Here is a 21,788-nt window from a genome sequence, read left to right as displayed (position 1 = left end):
CAAAATTCACATTAATTCTATAAAACATTGCATTAGTGATCAGGTAACCAAAAAAAAAAAAAATGTTTATCTTGATTTTCTTCCCATCCCTTCATAATCATCATTTTTCAGTTATTTGGTTGAACCACATGAAATGCCCAATACTGAAACTTTCTGACTTATCAGAATGGCAGTTTCATGCAGTTCAACCTGACTAATCCCCACCTACCACACACACACTCATATTTTTACTCTCCTTGTCTTCCTGTCCATAACCTCCATTTACTTGTACATAAAGCCTTCCCTCTCCTTCCATTAGACTTCTGGATATGGTGCTGTGAGTGATTCAGTATGGTCATTTTGAATTTTTCTCCCATTCTTATTGTTGTGTTTGTATTTTCTTTGAATCAGAAGACCTAATTTAGGTCCTCCAAGGGAAATGAGGGTAAATTTACTGATTTATACTTAGAAAACTGTGGAAATGAACTTTTAAAAAAGAAAAATTAGCTGCTAGATTATTTAGAAAGTTATTAATCCACACATAGGTTTGATTGAGGGGATGGATATCTGCCTAGATAGATAAGCATAAACTGATATATGAAAACCTACTTAAGAGCAAAAGTAGAACTAAAGAAGAAGGTTAATAAATTCTTGCTTGTAAAGCTTCCAGTTTTCATTTATGACATAGCTTTTTATTTTCTTCCTATTATAGAAACAATGCCAATTAGTGATAATTTATGTCTTATGCTTCATACCATAGTACAGAACATGATAATCAGCCATGAACAGCATCTTTATTATCAGTATCTATTAACAATATCTTTCCAATTTTTTTCCTGAAATTTTTAAATGTTTAGCAACTTAAAATGTTAAGATTTTTAAAAAGTTCTTAATTGTTCAAATCATGCATAGAACATTCTCTTAAGGAATTCAGACAATATATAAGTATCGATAAAGAACACAAAAGCCCCCCTCCCATTTCTCTCAGATTAACAAATTTTATGTAAATGACCAATGAGATGAATTTTAAGAAAAAGCTTATGAGACTAATTTTACCTTCAGGGGATTTAGACTAATGTATACATTAGATACAAAATACGTCGTAAACAGTTAAATATTTAATTATCCATCTTATGTCCTTGGTTTCCACAATGTCAGTTGTCTGATTGAATTAATTTCTGACTAGATGCCTTGAAGGAATGTTTCTCAGGTAACTCATGGATAGTTCAGATTAAAAATAACCTCAGAGAAATTATTTCTGGGTATGTACAGAGGACTTTAAAAGACTAAGGACTTTGTTTCTTCAGGAAGAGAGGGAAATCTGTTTTTACTTTTGCCATTGCAAAGCAAGTTATGAAGTAGACTGAAGGTATGGTGAGTTTCACAGCATTGAGTCCTCTGCCAGAGAGAATGCTTTCTGTTGCTGTGTTTACTTGCAGACACCAGCAGATCTGCTGGTGGAAATACCTAATGGCAGCTTTGCCTCCCAGGCAGTGAAACCTCATCTGGAGAGATCATCTTTAGAGAGTTCATTGTAGGTAATTAGGACCCTAAGTTGTGGGAGGCTCTCCTTGGAATGAATTTTCTCTGGGCTTCCTGAAAGTGGGCTTACGTGGCACAGTGGCAAAGTTCTTTTGTGGGATGTCCTTGTCAATAGTGAGGGAGACAGACAGAAATCTTTCCATCAGTCCAGATTTACTCATCACCACCCAAACCCTCATTTTGTCTTTTTATTTCTATACGATTTATTTTCATTTATACAGTATAAAAGTCCTAATTAGGAAAGCCAGATATTTCAAAAAGTTCTTTTTTAAAATGTTGTGTTACAGTAATTTGGCTTTAATCCTGGTGGATCTGTCTGTTGAGTAATTATATTTGATTCTAAAGGGACCTGGAGAAAAGATACTATATAAATTGTTATTTTAAGGAAAATTTGCAGTACTCACAATGCCTCATCCTATTTTCTCACCCCGCATCCAGATATGGCTACAGTGGAATTAAAACTGAAAGCCTTTTGTGCTTTACAATGATTCCTTCTGTCCTGATATGCAAACAAAGCACCTTCATATCTATAAAAAGAGATCAGAATACAGAGAAGGAAGACAGAAATGTAGGGACCAGAGAACATAAGCTTGCTTTTCCTTTGGCTTGCTTAAATAGCCCCTGGATTGGTTACCCTCCTTCTGCCATTAGTATCCATGGTTGAGTTATTTGTACCTGGCAACTTTGGGTTAACCCAAAAGATCATTGTAAGAATCAGGGACTGGGGTTGTAGCTCAGTGGTAGAGTGCTTGCTAGTCATGTGTTGATCCTCAACACCACATAAAAATAAATAAAGGTATTGTGTCCGTCTACCACTTAAAAAGAAAAGAATCAGTGAAAAAAAGGAGTTCAGTAAATATTTTTGTTGTGCAGGGTTTTGTCCAAACTGTGGAAAGTAAAACCATTTTGTCAATATAGTTTATAGGATATTTATAATGTAGCTTACACCAAATACAGGAAACAAAAATAAAATGGTCAAGCATTAGCAATTGAGATTCCTTACTTCAGCAAATCAACTATTCCCTACTTCAGGAGTCATGTCTCTGGATAAAGTCAGCTAATTTCAGATCACAGGCTCTTCTTAGCATTGAAGCTTGGTGAGGTATGTGGGTATGTACACTTATCAGAGGTCTCTTGTTAGGTCATTTAAAAAGTCAACACAGGAAGAAGCAGTTGTTGAGGGTACAGTTTAACTAAAACGTAAGGTAGAACTAAGGAAAAGTCTCGATTAATAATTAACCTCAGAATTCACACAAAAAGTGGTGTTGGGGGTTAACTCAGAGTAGGAAACCTTTTTTCTTCCTCCAGGTGACTGTGTTTCTTAAAGAAGCAGGTGACAACTTCAGAGAATGGTTTTACTTAACAGTCTGTCTTTGAAAGGCAGATCAAATGAATGGGAACAAGAGAAATGTGTGACTTTAACTCTTTAAAATGAAATGGCTCAACCCCTTTCCTGCCCAACTCCTTATTTCCCTCACAAGTTTAATGGTCTCTGATGAGCTTAGCAATTTTCTCTCATGCATTAAGCAGTATAGGTGGTTGCCCCCCACCCCCACTGCCTGCTTATGCAAGCTTACTTTGAACATGAAGTTTATGACCTCTGTTTTGATCTGTGTGCCGAAATCTGTCTTTTATGTGGAAGAATGCAAGGAATTATAGTACACCAACATTAAGTTCATGAAGAAACCCCTTGACCATTGCCAGCTACAGTCATTCATGCCTCAAAGTCCTGGATCTCACCATGGCTTCAGTACAGAACTGCTGGGAAGCAAGAATAACTAGCTTCCCAGGCTGGTTAAATGATTTCCACTGTGTTTCTGCAGTGCAAATATTGCCTGTTAACTGCTAGTATTCTGTATGGTGAAGTGAGGGGAGACTAAAGGGCAGCAAAAAGATGAAAGGCAGTTCCTTGAGCTTACTTTTTCCATTTTTCTGGCAAGTCTAAAGAAATAAAGATCAAATGAAGTTCACTGCTACTTCTGTTGCTTTTGCTTGAATTAGTTTATCTTTAACATGAGGAGTGGCCAAAATTTATCTTTAAGATTTGTTTAGTGTTCTGAAGTGTGGACGATAGATTTAATTTGTACTTGGCAGATATTTGTCCAGACCCTACAATATGCCACACTGTGCTCTATGCCAGGGAAACAGAGATGATGATGGTGGCCATGATGATGACCACAGTAGCTACTATTTATTGAGTTTGTCATTGCATTAAAGTTTCAGCACAGATTTTTAAAATTTATTCCTCCATTGACACCTACAAAAAAAGATACTACTAATTATTTTACAGTTTGGAAAAATTATGGATAAACCACCAGGTCAAAGTTTTTAATGGTCAAACCAAGATTTGAACTTAGGCAGTCTGACAACAAAGCCAAGCTCATAACCCTCATGGCTTGTCACCTTTTAAAATCAATCATGGTACTTGTCCTTACAGAACTCATTTGCCGTCATCTCCCATGAGATAATCCTCCTGGGCTTCTTTGATCCAAATTCTAATCCTGTGTGGAGTAAAGCACAGCATTTCCACAAACTCCTCATCAAACCTCATTCCAGTTTCTTCAATTATTAGGGAAGAGTTTGCAGGTCAGCATCTTCTTTTGCAGCTAAGGTTTTTAAGGCTTAAGGGATTTTTGATATTATTTTAATAACATGTTTAAAAGAAGGTTGTTATAACTCAAAGAGTAATACAATAAAGTTTAAAGAAGGCAGGGTTTAAGGTCTGACCTTTTAGCCATCCTTCTGGCCCATTACCTAGCTCCCAGTCACCCCTATCACTGAGGTCCCAAGGAGAGCTGTGCTTAGCAATTTCAGGCTCATTGACTTGTCAGTCAAGGTCATGTTAATGAAGACATCAATACCACATTTATCATTTATCAAGCATCTATTATGAACCATGCATGACCTGGACTAGGTCTTTTCTGCCATGTAGTGTTTATCATAGCCACTTTGTAGATGAGGATACTGAGGATAAGAGAAGTTAATAATTTTTTTCTGAGTTATATAGCTGGTAGCTAGAAATCAAACCCAGGTCAGTTTGACTTCTAGACCTATGTTTTTAATCAGGGTCTCACTCTGGGTTTTACACACACACACACACACACACACACACAGGCCCTTCTATTGCTGGGAGTTCTCACTCTTGTCATGAATTCTGTGTTGATAAACTAGTTTCCCCTTATTAGTCAACTTAAATCTTTTCACATTTTTCTTTCTGAGAATGTTCTAACACTATTACCAAATCAAAGATATAGAACTACATTTACCAGAATTTGAAATTTACTGACTTGATCTGAATATATTAAATCTTTGACTTCATCTCAATTTTACTATTCTATCTGGTTATAGGATCAGTCACTTAACTTTTCACTTTTAATGTTTGTTGACTGTAATACTATTTTATAATTATGCCTTTTGCCTTTTTGGGTGTGATTAATTATATAATTTTCTTTGCATAATTTTGTCACTTGACAATTCTTGATTTGCCTACAATCCTATTATACCTTGTGTTTTTATATTTTATTTTCTTCTATTTATCTTTGTAAAAATGTAAATCTATCACTATGTATATCATCCTAGCTTAACTTAAAGGTAGGGTCCCATCTTCTAAAAACACATTCTTTTTTTTTCTTTCTTTGGGAAATTTCTGTTGTAATGAATGATTCTAGTATGATTAATTTATGTGACCTCATGAACCAAATTCAATAAAAAAATCTTCTAACAATAATTCTGTCAAATTTCATCTAGAGTTCTGTAATGGCATATTTTTTATTAAGATATTATACTATTGTAAAAATATGGTAAATTTCATAAGACGTTTGTATTATATTGAAGTTGACCAAAAATCAACTCCATAGCTTTTTTTCCCAACAAAAATATATTTTCAAAAACTCTTTATTTCTAAGGCTATATTCCTGCCCACATCCCATGCCATTGTGTGTTGATGATACCTTCTAATTTTATTTTGTGGTAAATTTGATGATATCTATAATTATAAATTCAGAGAGAACAGACCTAAACTCCAAGACACAATTTTCCTTCATTTTAATGTTGAACACAGTAGAGAAAATATTTAGCTAAGCTCAGGTTAGGAGTAAAGATTAGACCAGGAATGGACTCTTGGTGACACTTCTTTTACTCAAAGTAGAAAAATGATTTACCAGGATTAAAAAGTAACTACCCTAAGAATTGGAACTTGTTTTTCATGAATGAATTATTCTTCCCTTTTCCCCTTTTGCTTTTCTTCCCTTTCTCTCAAAATTAGAAATGAAATGATAAAGAAATCATCATATACTAAGGGAAAAATGGAAGATGCTTTAAAAATGTGTTAAAGCAATAAAGTGGTGTCTGTTAGTTTTTTATTTATTTATTTTTTGTAAATTTATGCAGAATTGTAAGGGATAGAAACACTCGCATTCTAAAAGAAATAGAGGCCTATGTCCCAGCTCGGGTGACTTGAATGTGCTGTGTCCACCTCTCTGTGGTGACTGCTGGGTATTACAGCAGCCTGGCTTCCCCTCCATCAGCATGTCCCTCCCACCCCCTTCAGCTTTTCAGGTCATTGTTTTTTTTTTTCTTTCCTGAGCTCAAGATCAAAATTAGTTATGTTAAAATTGTTAATTCTTTTAAAAAGAAGCATTTTTTATATTTTATAGAGATAAATATTTATTCCATAGAAATTTAACCATTCTTACAACTAATCAGTAATAGAGACCATCGTGACCTGTTTTAGTATTCACTAGTTCTCTAATGGTGCCCTAAGAATCTCTGAGACTGAACTGCTCTAGACAGTCACAAGAAAGGATGTTAGGGCTGGAGTGGGGAGGGACTCAGTAGTAAAGTGCTTGCCTAGAATGTGAAAGGCTGTGGGTTCAATCTCCAGCACTGGAAAGAGGGAGAGAGAGATGTGTGAGGGTCCCTGAGTTCAGTTCCCAGGCACTGGAAAAAGCCTGCTAAAAGTTATGAAATTATGCTTCACGTAATACATGCAGTACTTCTTCAATTATTACTCTAAAGTCATACTATATTTTCTGATTACAGTTGCCTCCTTTATATGGATTTGGAAAGATTGGCCTTAATTGACTTGTGGTTTTAATATTTTAGCTTTGAAAAATCCTGAAATTACTTGAACTTTTTTTCAAAATCCCATGCTGACAACCTTTTGTTGTCCAGAGAAAAGCCTTCCCAGAATCAGAATCATGCTTGATGTGCTCACACTTCCCAGGTCTAGGAAGAGGTAAAATGTACAGACTTCACATTTGAATTTTTCATTATTAACTCTCTGTATTAATGTAAAAATTTTTTTGATGAACAATGGATAAAGATGTATTAATTGAGTTTTAAAAGATGTGTGCTAATTCATGCATGTAATTAATTGTTTCCAGATGTTCCACGCTCCTTTCAAGCCATGTTCTCATTAGTTTGTCCTCTTGATATTCCTGAGAAGAAAAGGGACAGTTGTTCGATGTTTAGTTTATTTAAAGAGGCATTTACCCACCAAGTTGATAGCATTTGGCAAAAATTACAAAGGAAAAAAATTATCAGAGTGTGATGTTATAGAAGGATCTTGGTTTCCAGAGTGAGGCCACTTATTGCCTGTTTTACCTCATAGTCCTTACAAGCAGCTGGCTTGCATAGTCTACTGCTTTTAAAGGCAAAGGAACCCCCCCCATTAATTAAAGAAAATATTATTAAGGTCACATATGCTCATTAAAAAACACACATTAAATGGAAATTGAAAGTCCCCTTCATCTATTTCTAGTGCAAAGAGTGTAGAAGTTTGTTAACTGAGGAAGAAAGCACACTTATCACTATGATATAATATCCTGTCTTTTAGCTGTTTACTTAAATTTTTCCTTCCAGTGTTCGTATTATTGTTGCTTTTAACCTTTATCCATTTTTTCCTTCCCAGTTTATTCCTATGCCAGTACTGTATGGTGTGTTCCTGTACATGGGGGTGGCGTCACTTAATGGTGTGCAGGTAAGTTTTCTGTTGCAATTGGAGTTAAGTAGTGCATTTTTTTTTTTTTTTTTTTTTTTTTTTTTTTTTTGCGGTCCTGAGGATTGAACCCAGGGCCTTGTGCATGCAAGGTAAGCACTCTACCAACTGAGCTATCTCCCCAGCCCAAGTAGTGCATTTCTTATTTTAAGAATGGTTCAATAATGGAGCTTTAAAAAGAAACATTAATCACGAATGGTTGAGTTTTAAAAATTATTTAAATTAATTACATTAATTTTCTATTTTATCCACCTTTCGCCTGCTTTTTGTTTCTGATTTAGTCAACAAAGTTAGTTTGTGTTAACAAATATCATCATAAATACTCATTCTTGAAGCAGGCTACTAAAAGTCCTTTTGACCAGGAAGTGAGATATAGTCTTTCTTTTCCTTTCTTCTCTCTTTCTCTCTCCCCTTCTCTTCCTTTCCCCTTCCTTTTGCTCTCAAGAAGGGCATCTAACTCTTTAGGGTGCTCTTCAATGGAATTGATCTACTTGCCTTGACTGTACCAAGAACAAGCTATTCTTTCTTCATCTGTATTTCACATGACTGAGCTCAATGATCAAAAGTTTTGCACCAATAAATGATTAAAGTCATTGTGGTTTATGTACTTCTGTTGTAAAAAATTTCATCTATTCACAACTTGGTAAAACCAACCCCCCTTTTATTATGTTTCTTTTCCTTTTTCTTCTTCTTCTTCTTCTTTTTTTTTTTTTTCAGTGCTAGGTAAGCACTCTTACCGATGAATTACCTCCCCAACCCTGGCCTCCTTAAAAAAAATCATTAGGGAAAAATTTATTAGGGACTTTGTCTTTCAATTGAGGTTTAATTTAATTGGCACCAGGAAACTGGAAGTTCTGCTACTGCTTTCTGGCACCTTGTTAATTGCAGCCTTATTTAGCAGTCAGTAATGTTTTAATGGGAAAAGACTGCATGTTCTGTGAACATCACAAGAATTTATTTGAACTTCAAAATAGTCCTTGCTTTCATTTATTGAATTTAGATTAACTTGGTTTTAAAGTCAGATAGAGCTGGGCAAGTGGCCAGGGCCCCCCAGAGAGAAAAGGCCACTTTCCTTTTCCCTGTTTAGGACCATTGAGTGAGAGTTTCTTCACCACTGGGATATTCGTTACAGAATACAAAGTGGGTCTCATAGACCATGCAAGTTGAATGTAAATTTGAGTTTATTTGAGCTCATGCAACTTTTAGCCAATGCATTTGTAAAAATATTGTATTTTTATCTGCCATTGTCAATATTCTTTATTTCCCTAAATAGAAAAATATATACCCACTGTGACCCTGAGCTAATGGTTCTTATTTTTGTTTGCCCTTAATGACATGATCTGGATCTGAAATTTGATTCTGTGTGTTCGAGAAACTTCATTGATGGTTGGAGCTCAGAACGTGTTGGTTAAAGAATCAACTGCATCATGATGATGGGGGAAATAGGCTAAAGGGACAGCTAATGAAGTGCTAGATTCTGCAGTGCTATTGCCTCTAATGCCCTTCCACCTTTCCTTACTTTCTCTTGATTCTGTTTCCTTTAGACCCTTTTGGCAAGATGGATTTAGAAAAATCATTTAGTAACCCAATCTTCATAAATGGTGGGAGGGGATCCATCAGTCAAAGATAGCTCTAAAGGAAGAAGGAAATCCCTTTCAATAGGGAAATCACTGCAGAGAAAATTGTTTGTGATAGTGTGGTTTACTTTTACATTTCTTTTTCTCCAGAAAGAAAACAGATATTATTTCTGAGTTTATGTAACATAATTTCAATTCAACAGTGATTTACTGAGCCCCTTCCTTTGTAAGACCTTGTGATGACTTCTTGAAGACCATCCTGTATACCATTGCTGTCAGTGTCAACTCAGCAGTTCTTTTTTAAAGAGCAGCAGCTGGCATCAATCATTTCAGTACCTGTTTATATGGTACTGTGTGCTAGCCTCCCTTAGATTCAAACATCTAGTTGTCTCTGTCTTGAAACCCACTGTAATGCTCATGTGGCTTTTCTCTAGAAAGAAATGGTTGCATTGCTGGATGTATTAATCAAGCTGTACCATAGATAAGTAATGTTGAATTTATGGAAATATCAATGCATTCCTATTTTTAAGTTGGATATTTCCTTTATATCCTTAAAACGTCCTTGAAATATATATGTGAGGCATAGTATTATTCCTTTTTCTTTCAGGTAAGACAAGTGAAGCAGAGTAAGATATATGAGTCAGATGTCTTCCTTTAGCATATCATTATTTAAATGGGCACAAAACCCTTTCCCCTGAGACTCAGTAAAAAATAGAAAACTTGGAGATGAACATCTAGAATTTATGCTTTTCTCTGTGACTTTATTCTTTGGCGGACATTCTATCTCTTGTATCTGCAAAACATTCCTACAAAATAATAATACTGAGAAGACTCATACTAGGGTCTGATGGTGCTAGACTAAATTTCTGCACTCCCTAACCGGTAACTCATCCTTCCAAAAGGACATTGCAAAGGACATTGCTTTGTCTGAACATAAATCATTAGTGGTTACTTAGGCATAGCAGAAATGACTTTGTGAATCAGCCCTTGAAGTAATGAAGTTGGACTCTCTTTCCCTTTTCTCCCCAGTTCATGGATCGTCTGAAGCTGCTTCTGATGCCCCTGAAGCATCAACCTGACTTTATCTACCTGCGTCATGTACCCCTGCGTCGCGTCCACCTGTTCACTTTCCTGCAGGTGTTATGTCTGGCCCTGCTCTGGATCCTCAAATCAACAGTGGCTGCTATCATTTTTCCAGTCATGGTAGGTAATCCTTTGATTGAACCTTCCCTTGAGGTTATGCTGATATCTTGTGGTTATTGTGATATGGAACACACATATGTCTTTTATTTGTAGTTCCAAAATTTTCTAGCTTTGACCTCATAACTCTGATCAGTGCAGTTTAAGTTGCCCATGTCTATGACTTTCTAGAATGAACCTTTGCATTAGGCTCCCCTGAGTTCAAATACTGAATGCTGGTCAGCGAACCTTCTTTGAGCTGCCATTAACTCATCAGTAAAACATGACCATTGTTATTGGTCTGAGCACAAATAATAAATATGAAATATATAGCATAAAGCCTGAGTCACAGTAGACACTAATGCACATTAGTTATTTTTTAAATATTGTGTAATAGAACCAATATAAATAAGAGTAAAGGACATTTAAGTCTCAACAGGAGAAATGTATGGGGACTTATGAGAAATCCTATAGTCCATTAGAAGATAGGAAATTCAGTGTTTGAAATACTTGGTATCATGCCAAGTTTAAGGACAAGGGTAGACTACCTATCCTTGGCATGATATGATTAGAAGCAAGGTAAAGCAGCGAACATTCCACTCTTAATCAGAAATTTAAAAAGGGAAAGAAGGAATATAGGTTGTGTTTGGTCTCATTATTGAATTTTATAGCTTCTCATAACTCTCTATTTCTTGTAAAAAAAATGCACATACATACACACAAAACAGATCTCAAGGCCACCTCAGTTCTGTCTTCCCCATAATTTTGGAAACAATTTCCATACATTTATTACATTTTATATTATTTTTTGTAAAACTCTTACTCTTAGCCAAGATTATTATTTTATTTTATGTATTTTGTTTATTGTCTCCAAGGGACACAACAAAGAGTGGTAAGAAATATTAGTGATATATTTAAGCCATATTTTTTTCTTAATGGTCTCTTACATGATTTTTCTCCTTAAACTACATTAACTTACTGTAAAACACATTGAGCATGAGAATTGACTCCCATTTGCCTATTAGTATTATCTACTATCTACTAGATTTTCTAAAATCAGTATAAATTGAAGCTAGGCCACAATAAATTTAAAACACATACTATAAATTACTTACTGCTTGTGCTAAATAAAAATGAGAAAATGCTTTATCTTTATAAAGTGTCTTTGTTTTTCAGAGCTTTGATTTGGTCATGAAACAGTCCTATAGTGACATTAGGGCAGATGTTGATAACTTCTCCAGAAAATGAAGAAACTGACATATAGAGAGAGCATGATGTAGATAGAGACAGCTGTTTAATTTGAGGCCAAACCAGAGCTCCTATAACTTGCTGCATACTAATTTTGCTGTTGAGCAAACATGTGTATAATGTGCCTTCAGAAGTGAATGAAGGGAAAGGGAATTGGTGATCAAGAGCAAATTGTAGACCAAAGACACAAACATCAAGAATACTTGGTATCAGGCTGGGGTTGTAGCTCAGTGGTTTAGTGCTTGCCTAGTATGTGTGAGGCCCTGGGTTCAATTCTCAGTGCCACATAAAGATAAATAAATAAAATAAAGGTATTGTGTCCATCTACAACTGAAAAAAAAAAAAAAAAAGAATACTTGATAGCAGCAGGCAGCTGGGCCCTTTGTCTTTTTCTTTTAACTGGTTTCTTGGTCTCAGATAACATACTTAATGATTCTAAGCTTCAGTTTCTCAGCAGTCAGGTAAAGATAATAGTATGTACTTTTTGAGTTTGTTATGCAGAATAAATACAATCAATAATACCTTAGTTTGGCACAGTTATCAAGCATATAGTAAGTATTTAGTTAATGATGGTGATTGAAGTAGTCCAGTAAGTATAAAGGTCTAAGTATCCTCAAATACTACCTTATCAAATATATCTTGGAGTATTATGTCTTATGCTCATTTTCTTGACTTTCATAAACTCATATAATTTTTAAATCTTTGAATAATTAGAAATCATCTGCAGGTTTTATTTTTCCTTTTAATGTTTAGTTATTTTATTAAAAATCTCATATAAGGAAATGGTTTTAAAAATTATCCTTTCACATAAAAATTCTAATTGAATGTGATCATAAATGTAGTGAACAAAGTGAGCTTAACTGAGACTTTCATTAAACAACAACACACAAAGTAGGTTTCTGCCCACTTTGATGGAGCAGTGTCAGTCCTCATTGGGACAATGACTAACAGTTTCTTTTATGCTCTTCGTATTTGCCCTTCTAGATCCTGGCACTTGTAGCTGTCAGAAAAGGTATGGACTACCTCTTCTCCCAGCATGACCTCAGCTTCCTTGATGATGTCATTCCAGAAAAGGACAAGAAAAAGAAGGAGGATGAGAAGAAAAAGAAAAAGAAGAAGGGAAGTTTGGACAGTGATAATGATGATGTAAGGGACTTTCCAAAATTCCAAAGTTGGTTAAAAAAGCAAAGGTGAAAGATGTACATTGTTATGCCTGATGTGAAGGGGAGGACTGAGTTGTAAGATGTTTGTCTGGCTGGGTGACATATTACTTATTTTACCTTCATTTACCCTTTATTTGCTCACTTTGGTTTTTTACATTTTCTATAGACTTTCTGTAACCATTAATATACTAATAATGATATAAGGTCTTCCTAAAAAAAAAACCCACACATTTTAAGGACTTCAATCTCATAAGTATATATGTGTCATTTTAAGCCTAATGTGGACAAATACTGTCGTTCCTGCCTTCCATGAACTGTATATCTATTTGAGTAGCTCTCAACCAAAGTCCTATGCTGTTGTATTATACCAGCAGTGTATTTATTCTAAACTGATTTGGCATTATATCTCTCTGTAACTCTTTAAAAAAAAAAAGGGAATTGGAGTTTGGGGTCTTTCTTTTTTTTAACCTAATTATGGTGGTCAATATCATGTCCAGATGGTCCTCCTATAATTAGATGATTAAGTAAAGAAATGAAATTATTGACCATTTATTTTTCGTTAGGAGACCATTTCATAGAAGTACTGATGCCCTGCTAGGGATCTGTAATCAATGCCAAGAGAAAAACTGGGATTCGTTCTTAATGTGCGCGAACTCACACACACACACACACACACACACACACACACACACGTACATACATACACATACACGCACACACATACACACACGCCCACAGAGCTTATCCCAGGAGCCTTTTGAAAGGATTGCTAAAATATATTTTCCATGTGAAAATTTGTTCTGAATTTTACATCAAGTAGTATGGTGTTTGTGTGTCATTACCCATTCTAAGTGTGAATATAGTTAATTTTTAGTCTCTTTGATCATGCATGCCTTATCCTAAATTGACATAACATTTCTTTAAAAGTGTATATTTTTGCTCCCATTTTGAAGATGAGAAGCTTTTGACTGAGAAGTATTAAGTCATTTAAAAATTTTGAAATATTAAAATTTTTCAACTTTATTGATGTATGACTGACAAAATTGTACACATTAAAAGAGTACAACATGGTGCTTTGATATAGGTATTTAAGTCATTTTTTTTTCAAATGAGCAGTCATCAGTCACAAAGTCAAAACTTAATCCATGCCTCTCTGCTTATTCTACGTGATCAGTCTGTCTGATTGTATTCTTTTTGTAGAACTTGGAAATAGTACAGTGAAGGAAGGCAACAGACAGAATTGGATTTCAGATAAATTGATCCAAGAAGAAAAAGCTAAATATACGAGGCACATTTAGCTAAAGAGAAAAGAGTCTGAGGGAGCTTTTATGACTGTCATCATCTATCTTAAGGGAGAGCAGGTATATAGATTTTCTGTTTCCATTGATGGCAGAAAAAGAGAATGTGTTTAAACTGCAGCAAAGGTTGTCATGCTGTGGGAAGAAAAACGATATGCTTATACATTGGCTAAAATTCACAACTTGAAATGAATTTCCGAACCATTCAAGATGAAAAAAAAAAGATTATCTGAAATATTACAATGATTGAAGTAGTATTTTGTCTTGAATTTTCAAAACAGGTGCCTCAGTTTATGTCCATGGACACCAAAAACTTAAAATTCATCACACACTACAAATGTATGAACTAACATTATGCAGTTTTCTTCTCTGATGGTTTTTAAAGCGGGAGATAAATGAAATATCAACCTTGGGAAATGTTTTACATTTATTGCTCTTTAGTGATCAAGTGGGTTTCTGTAGTGCTCTTACAATTCATAGATACAGTTTTCAGCAAACCGTATTTTGTTTAAATAATGCTATTGTTTTATTAATATTTACAACTTTAAGCTGCATATTTTCAACAGATTTCTTAATACTGGTGTTTGATATTTGTTTCTTTTCCTCTTCCTCTTCTCTACTCCACCCCTACCAAAACAAACAACAAACATGTATATTTGTTCCTAGACAGTAAGCCCACCCAGGCAATTTAGAGTACATGTGTGGAGTAAATTCCCCATCTTGAGCCTATTTTTTGAGGGCTCTGGATTTGGAGGGTGAGTCTCCTGATGTTCCCCTAATAGTCATGTGCTGTACGGATCCATGGATACAAGGAACCACGTTGGACATGAGAGTTATAGCACTATTGCTAATGACTTGTAGTGGTTTGTCAAAGTTTTGAACCACTCATAGTTCTTCTTTTACCTGCCTGGTAGGCTGTGTTGCTTGCCAACCTGTCCCTCTACAAGTGCTATTATTTGGGAAGTGCTTGAAATAAGACGTACCATTCTTGACATTGTCATAAGGGCAGATGTATATGGCATCTTAATTTTTGTTTTTGTTAACTTAAGGGTATTGTCTTAGTTCTCTGAAAGAATATTGTGGGTCATTACCCTTTGTAGATTCATCTTAATTTTCAAAATAGGTAGTAGACTTTGTGTTAAAATTTATTTGTATTTTGACCCCTGGTTCTCAGTTTAAAAAACTTCAACTGAAGATCGTCTCCTTTGTACCTAGAGAGTTAAGAGATGAATTGGATATTTCAGTCCAACCATACACTTGAATTCAATATGGTGATTTTCTTTTTTAAGTAAAGTGGTAATCCTGTGTAAATCTGTGACAGTTTGGACTAGGTGGCCTGTTCTTTAAGCAACCATATGATTAGCTATTTGGCATTATGATTATTATTCTGGTTATGATTCTCTGAAGGTCTGACCATTACAGACACTTCCTTTTGGTTTTATTTTGTTGTGTTATGCTTATGTTTTTAGATAGCTTTGGTGCCTGCTAATTGAAATGAAACTTTCATTGTAAAATAGTGTCTGATGGAGTATTGAAGTAAAGGAAGGAGGTTTCTTGATAGTGGGCTTCTTGATAGTGGATGTTCAACAAGTCTTCCTTGTTGTGGAAGGAAATGTGGGGTTGATTTTCTGGGAGACAGATTCAGAGAAGCATAAAGATGTAGGAATTTTAAAGACATATTATAGTTTAGGAAATTTCCTAGATTTAATCTATTTCATAGTGAGATTATTTGCTACGCAAATGTAACAACCCATATTTGATGATTGTGAATCTAGCTGTGGAAAATTTTACAACTAAGCTGTAGTAATCTCTATTTGGTCAGGTTCTAGTTTTAGTGGATTAATCCCATTAACTCCAGAAGAGGAAACCGTATGGATTTGAAAGATGATGTCAAATTTGAAAAGTTTGCAGAATGGAAATAATTATATCTAGAACTTTTTCCTTAGTACAATGGAATGATAATATGATAGGTTTGATCAATACTGGGAGATAGGAAGGGCTGGGTAATAAAAACATTCTAAAAACAGTTATACATTCTTTTCACAGTCTGACTGCCCATACTCAGAAAAGGTTCCCAGTATTAAAATCCCAATGGACATCATGGAACAGCAGCCTTTCCTAAGTGATAGCAAACCTTCCGACAGTGAGTAGAACTAACCTCTTGCATGCTTGCTTGAGTATGATTTGCACCTATAGAGAAAATACTTTAGAACTGTCATCTCCATTCACTTCATTTGTCTTTCTTTTTTAAATTAAGATTTATACTTAATTCTTATAAAAGGTTACTTTTACATTCCCTAAACTTGACTCTTAACTTCTTATTTTTATCCATAACCTTTCAGTTTTTATTTGGTAGTCTTTTCTCTTCCCCAAGTCATCACCAGTGTTTTTTTTTTTTTTTTTTCCAATTTGCTAAACCTGTAACCATGTTTTTAATTGACTTTTCTTTTCATTTCCCACTGGTATTTAGAATCGCCGCTTATAGTACTACATCACTGTCTGTTACTGTTTGTCTTCCTTAGGTTTCAACCAATGACCAAATCTGCTCAAAAGAAATTACATCTTGGATCCCTCAGTGATTAATAAATTAATTGTTAATATTCAGAATTTAGAATAATTGCTATTTTCAGTTAAATTGGTAACATAAAATATTAGCACAACTTTTTTCTTCCTGATTTCTTCATTCCTCTTCTCCTATTTCAAAATCATCATTGTAACTGCTCTGGTCTTCCTGGGGTGATAGCCTGGTGGCTACAGTGTGATGGTTTGTGACATGTCATCTTTTCTTTTGTAATTGAGTTAATAGGTCACTCCATGGTGACATTAGTGAATATCTGAAGCTTTTGCAATAGCAAGTAGCATTTGCCTCCAAACTGCTTTCCACTTTAAATTCTCATTTGAAGAAAATGCACTCTTTTAGATCCAGATGCACTACAAAGTTTGTTGATCTGTTATAGGAAAAGAGACAATTGAGACACTTTTCTATCTAGTTGATAATGCAACTTCAACTTCAGTAAGAGTTTAACATTACTAAAAAAAGTTTGAAATGAGTGACAATTAAAACAATTTAGGTGTATTCGTTACCGATTGCTGAGTAACAAATTACGATACAACCTAGCAGCTTAATACAACAAACTTGTATTTTCTCACAGTTTCTGACACTCAGAAATTTTGGAGTGGCCAATTTGGTAATTCTGGCTCAGAGTCTCTCAAGAGATTGCACGCCACGCTGTCAGCTGGAACTGGATCTCTAGAGGCTTGACAGCAGCTAGGGATCTGCTTCCAAGCTCACTCGCAAGACCTGTGACAGGAAGTTTCAGTTCTTCAGCCTGTGGACTTGTCTATAGAGCTACATGTGATACGGCTTTCCCTTGAGCCAGTGACAGAAGAGTGAAACCAAGATGGCAGCTGTACTCTTTTATAATCAAATCCCAGAAGTGACAAACCACCACTTCTGCCATTTTCTTTTCGTTATACAGACCAACTCTGTTGCAGTGCAGAAGGAATTACACAAGAACATAAATACCAGGAGATGATAGGGATCATTGCAAGCCATCTTGGAGGTTGGCCACCGTTCTGGGTTTAAAGAACAAGGAATCAAAGCAGTCTTACTTTTGTTGTCCAACTTATAACTATATTTTGTAACTGAAGCTAATTTTCTGCTCACTCTTGTCAATGGGATTTGGCTAAGAATTTTCTTTTTTAATTGAAGCTTCCAAAACCATGTTTTGAGTTCATTTTTCATCACTAGAGAATTAATGTTATGAGGAGACAGACACACGTTCATATAGTGTGTTTGTCTTCCGTTGCTATCTTAACTGGCATAGCCCCTTCTAAATATTTTAAAAAAAAAAAAAAAAAAAAGAAAATCAACAGACAGAATTTCAAATTTGTGGTAAAAATTTGTTTTCCAGTTGTTCTTCATCCTCTCAAAAACCCTCTAACAGTATAAATTGAAAGTTGAGAGTGATATTGGATGTTTTCTTGATCACACATGATCATTTTGATGGAAATCTTTCCTAATGTCATGGACGTATATTTATAACCATGAAAGAACAAAATTGGTCAAAGTTGTGCTGCCTTCTAAGTACTTCAACCCTCATTGTGCCCCCGACCCTCGCCCCAAGTAACAGCTAGACAAAATAGTGAATGTCCAAGATGGAAGGAAATTCCAGGGCAAGCATCAGACATTTAGAAGATGCTGTCACCTTTTAGAAATGATTCCCCTCTGACTCTTCTCACCATAATGACAGCAGTGATCCTTCCCAGAAAGCCTGAAGTGGAGGAAAGGAAGAGATTGAGACTTAGTTTGATACAGTCTTTATTGGAATTGTCTAAATTTGTCTCTTTTACTCTTTCCAGTTGTGAAAAAATCCATCAATTTTCATGAAGATTTTTATTTCCACTCTGATTTTCCATGTTCCCACAGTTCTATTACTTTTTATTTGAAATGTGTTTTTCTTTCCAGGAGAAAGATCCTCAACATTCCTTGAACGTCACACATCATGCTGATAAAATTCCTTTCCTTCAGTCGCTCGGTATGCCAAGGTAAAGGAGAGTCCAGTGTTTTGCCTTGTTTGTGGGACGATTGCCCCATAGACATGTAGTCAATGGCGGGTTATTGGCAGAACTCCCTGTTCTCTTTCCTCTCTCTGATTTATTTTACATGAATTACCCAAGAACCAAAATTCACCCTAGCTTTTACTGGTAGAAAGACCTCTGTGAGACCTGCTTACTCTTAGAAATAATGGAATCTTTCAATATCATTAAGTTAAAGTCCAGGATCAATATTAGCTCTTATAATTTCAGTGTCCTGACTGATTTAAGCTGACGTTTCCTGGCAGCTCTCAATCAGTAGTTTCCTTCCCTCGAACAAGGCTCTGGAGATGACAGGTTCATCTGGATTCTCCAAAGATTGGAAGCTCTCAGCATATTAGTCTTATTGTCCTGTAATTTTGGACAATATTACCCTCTTACTAATTCCTCATTTAATCTTTTGGTGAGTTTTTTTTTTTTTAATCTAGATATCAGATATCTAGATTTTTTACTTGAATTTCTTTTTATTTATCCCATTAACAAAATATCAGTTTTTAATATGGAAGGAGGAGATAAGAATTAAAGAGAATGAAGTTGGATGTGTTTGAATTCTGTACAATGAAAAAACATGACAGAGAAAATCAGACTTACTTATTATTTCTTTTCTTTCTTTTTTCTTCTCTAGTCCTCCTAGAACTCCAGTAAAAGTTGTGCCTCAGATTAGAATAGAACTTGAGCCTGAAGACAATGATTATTTCTGGAGGAGCAAGGGAACAGAAACTACATTGTAACCCGTTCGTCTCTCTTAAAACTGACAGTTTTGTTGTTAATGTTCCTTTTTTTTTTTTTTTTTGTCTGTTTGTTTTTAAATTTTTGTGTTTCAGTTTTTGGTCACTGGCCAAATAATACAGCACTCTCTCTGCTTCTCTCTTGCATAGGTTAAATCAAGACAATAGTGCACCGTTCCCTAAAAACAGCATCTGAGGAATCTCCCTTTTGTTCTTATGTTTTCAGATGTGTCCTCTGACATCCTAATTCCTGCCACTCAAGACATGCACAGATCCTGTCCTTTTCCTTTATTTAGCAGAGGTCAAAAGTATTAAGATTTTATAACATCTTTTATTAAAATATTGAAGGAACTTAAAACTTTAGCTTTGGAGCTGTGCTTACTGGCTTGTCTTTGTCTGGTAGAACAAACCCTGCCCTCCAGACAGAGTCTCTTCTTGCTTATAGAGCTCCCCAGGACTGGAAAAAGTGCTGCTATTCTTACTTGCTCTTGCTTATAAACCCTAATCTTAGAGTTATCAAAAGAAGAAAAACTAAAGGTACTTTACTCCCTGTAGAGAAACCATTGCCATCATTGTAGCAAGTGTTGGAATGTCCCTTTTTCCTATGCAACTTTTTTTAACCCTTTAATGAACTTATCTGTTGAGTACATTGAAGAATATTTTTCTTCCTAGATTTTGTTGTTTAAATTATGGGGCCTAACCTGCAACTTATTTTTTGTCAATTTTTTAAACTTTTTTTTAATTACTGTAAAGAAATGAATTTTTCCTGCAGCAGGAAACATAGTTTTGAGTAGTTCTACCTCTTATTTGTAGCTGCCAGGCTTTCTGTAAAAATTGTATTGTATATAATGTGATTTTTACACACACACATACACACACACACACACACACGCGCACACACACACAATCTCTAAGGTAAGCCAGAAGGCTAGATAAAAACACCATGTTTCTTAGCATCCACTTTCCCCTTTCTTTAAAAGAAACTTAACTGTTCTATGAAGGAGCTTGAGGAAAGGAGAGCCATTCTTACACAATGGAGTAACTGATGTTCTGATAATGGTAGTATCTGGGCACGAATGCTGATCGTATTACCATGTCGATGTCCTATGCAGTATTGTTAGGCATTTTTAAACTTTGAAATATTTGTGTGTTTGTGTATGTGCTCTGTGTGTAGCTGGTGCACATATGTGCAAAGTTAGAAAAAGAAAGTGTGACAGTAGACAGAGTAAAATTATCAAGTCTCTTGTGTCAGTTTTCATAAAGCCCAAACCACATATAAAAGATTTATCAGGAGGTCCGTGAAACTTGCCATTATGCAAATAAGGGTAAGCATATTTTATTACCCAGACATTAGTCACCATCATTGATATAGTAGCCCATGTTTATAATAAAAAGTCCATAAAAATATTAACAGCCCATTTACGCACCTATAAAATATTATAGGAATACAGAGAAGTCTTCAGAGGTAATATGATGTGCATACACTATAACAATACTCACACACATTCTTTGTGGATGCAAAGGCAATTATTCTTTGTGGTTGGGACACTTAGAATATGTATGTATATACAGACATGTATACCTATGTGTGTTTCCATATTGAAAATTAGACTTTTATTAACCAAATTGAACATGGTTCAAAACATGTAATGTTTTCAGTGTTACATTATATATTGAATGTGTTTTGAAAAGGACATTTTAAATGTTGAAGACATACGTTTGGATTCATATAACCTTGATTGTGACATATCCTCACCATAGCAAGTTTTTGGAAAAGTAAGAAAAGCAGAATGAAACCTCTTATTTGGTTTCATAATATGCACTTATTGACTTCCACTCATTCCTGTATTAATTAAATTATAATTCTGCCCTCTTGAAATATTCATTATAAAAATTTTATTATCCTTAGTTGTTACTTTTTTTTGTTGTTTTTTGGTGCCAGGGATTGAACTCAGGGGCACTCAACCACTGAGCCACATCCCCAGCCCTATTTTTGATTTTATTTAGAGATAGGGTCTCACTGAGTTGCTTAGTGCCTTGCTTTTGCTAAGGCTGGCTTTGAACTCTGGGACCCTCCTGTCTCAGCCTCCTGAGCTGCTGGGTTTACAGGTATGAGCCACGGCACCCAGCTTAGTTGTTACTTTTGTGGTGTCTGGTCATCTTAAAACTTTTAATTTTATATAAATTGGAGGTAAACTATCCCAATATTGTTCATTAAAATGACAGTGGCAAATCACATTTTATTGTGTTAGAACTTCAAATATCAGATTTTGGCATTATGTTTGTATTTAGAGCTAACCCTAAAATGGTGAGACTATATTATCTAGTTTTCTGTTATCCTAATTTAAACCATGTAAGAAACCTTTCCCATAACATGTTTAAATTCAGCCTAACTCTCATAATGGTAAATTAAAGGCATGTCTCTTTATTTTTATAAAAGTCCTAGATGTAAAAATATATTTTTTTCTGATTGTGAATCA

General features: G+C 35.1%; 1 protein-coding gene across 4 annotated transcripts in view; it reads left to right on the top strand.

The window, feature by feature from the left end:
• Nucleotides 1–21,278, top strand: part of Slc4a4 (solute carrier family 4 member 4) — a 424,936-nt gene extending 403,658 nt beyond the window's left edge. For 2 of the 4 annotated variants that reach the window (XM_047565889.1, XM_047565892.1), the window contains 6 exons: nucleotides 7,433–7,501; nucleotides 10,126–10,299; nucleotides 12,508–12,669; nucleotides 16,031–16,127; nucleotides 18,453–18,532; nucleotides 19,206–19,314. In XM_047565889.1, coding sequence (XP_047421845.1) covers nucleotides 7,433–7,501; nucleotides 10,126–10,299; nucleotides 12,508–12,669; nucleotides 16,031–16,127; nucleotides 18,453–18,496 — 546 coding nt within the window. In that variant the 3' untranslated portion in view covers nucleotides 18,497–18,532; nucleotides 19,206–19,314. Of the gene's footprint in view, nucleotides 1–7,432; nucleotides 7,502–10,125; nucleotides 10,300–12,507; nucleotides 12,670–16,030; nucleotides 16,128–18,452; nucleotides 18,533–19,205 lie in introns of all 4 variants that reach the window. The other 2 variants (XM_047565890.1, XM_047565891.1) reach the window with 1 other exon arrangement.
• The last annotated feature ends 510 nt before the right edge of the window (nucleotides 21,279–21,788 follow it).

The sequence above is a fragment of the Sciurus carolinensis genome, chromosome 10 (genome assembly GCF_902686445.1).
Source record: "Sciurus carolinensis chromosome 10, mSciCar1.2, whole genome shotgun sequence".
NCBI classification, from domain to species: Eukaryota; Metazoa; Chordata; class Mammalia; order Rodentia; family Sciuridae; genus Sciurus; species Sciurus carolinensis.
The sequence above is the reverse complement of the archived record's forward strand: the minus strand, read 5'-3'. Positions and strand labels throughout refer to the sequence as shown.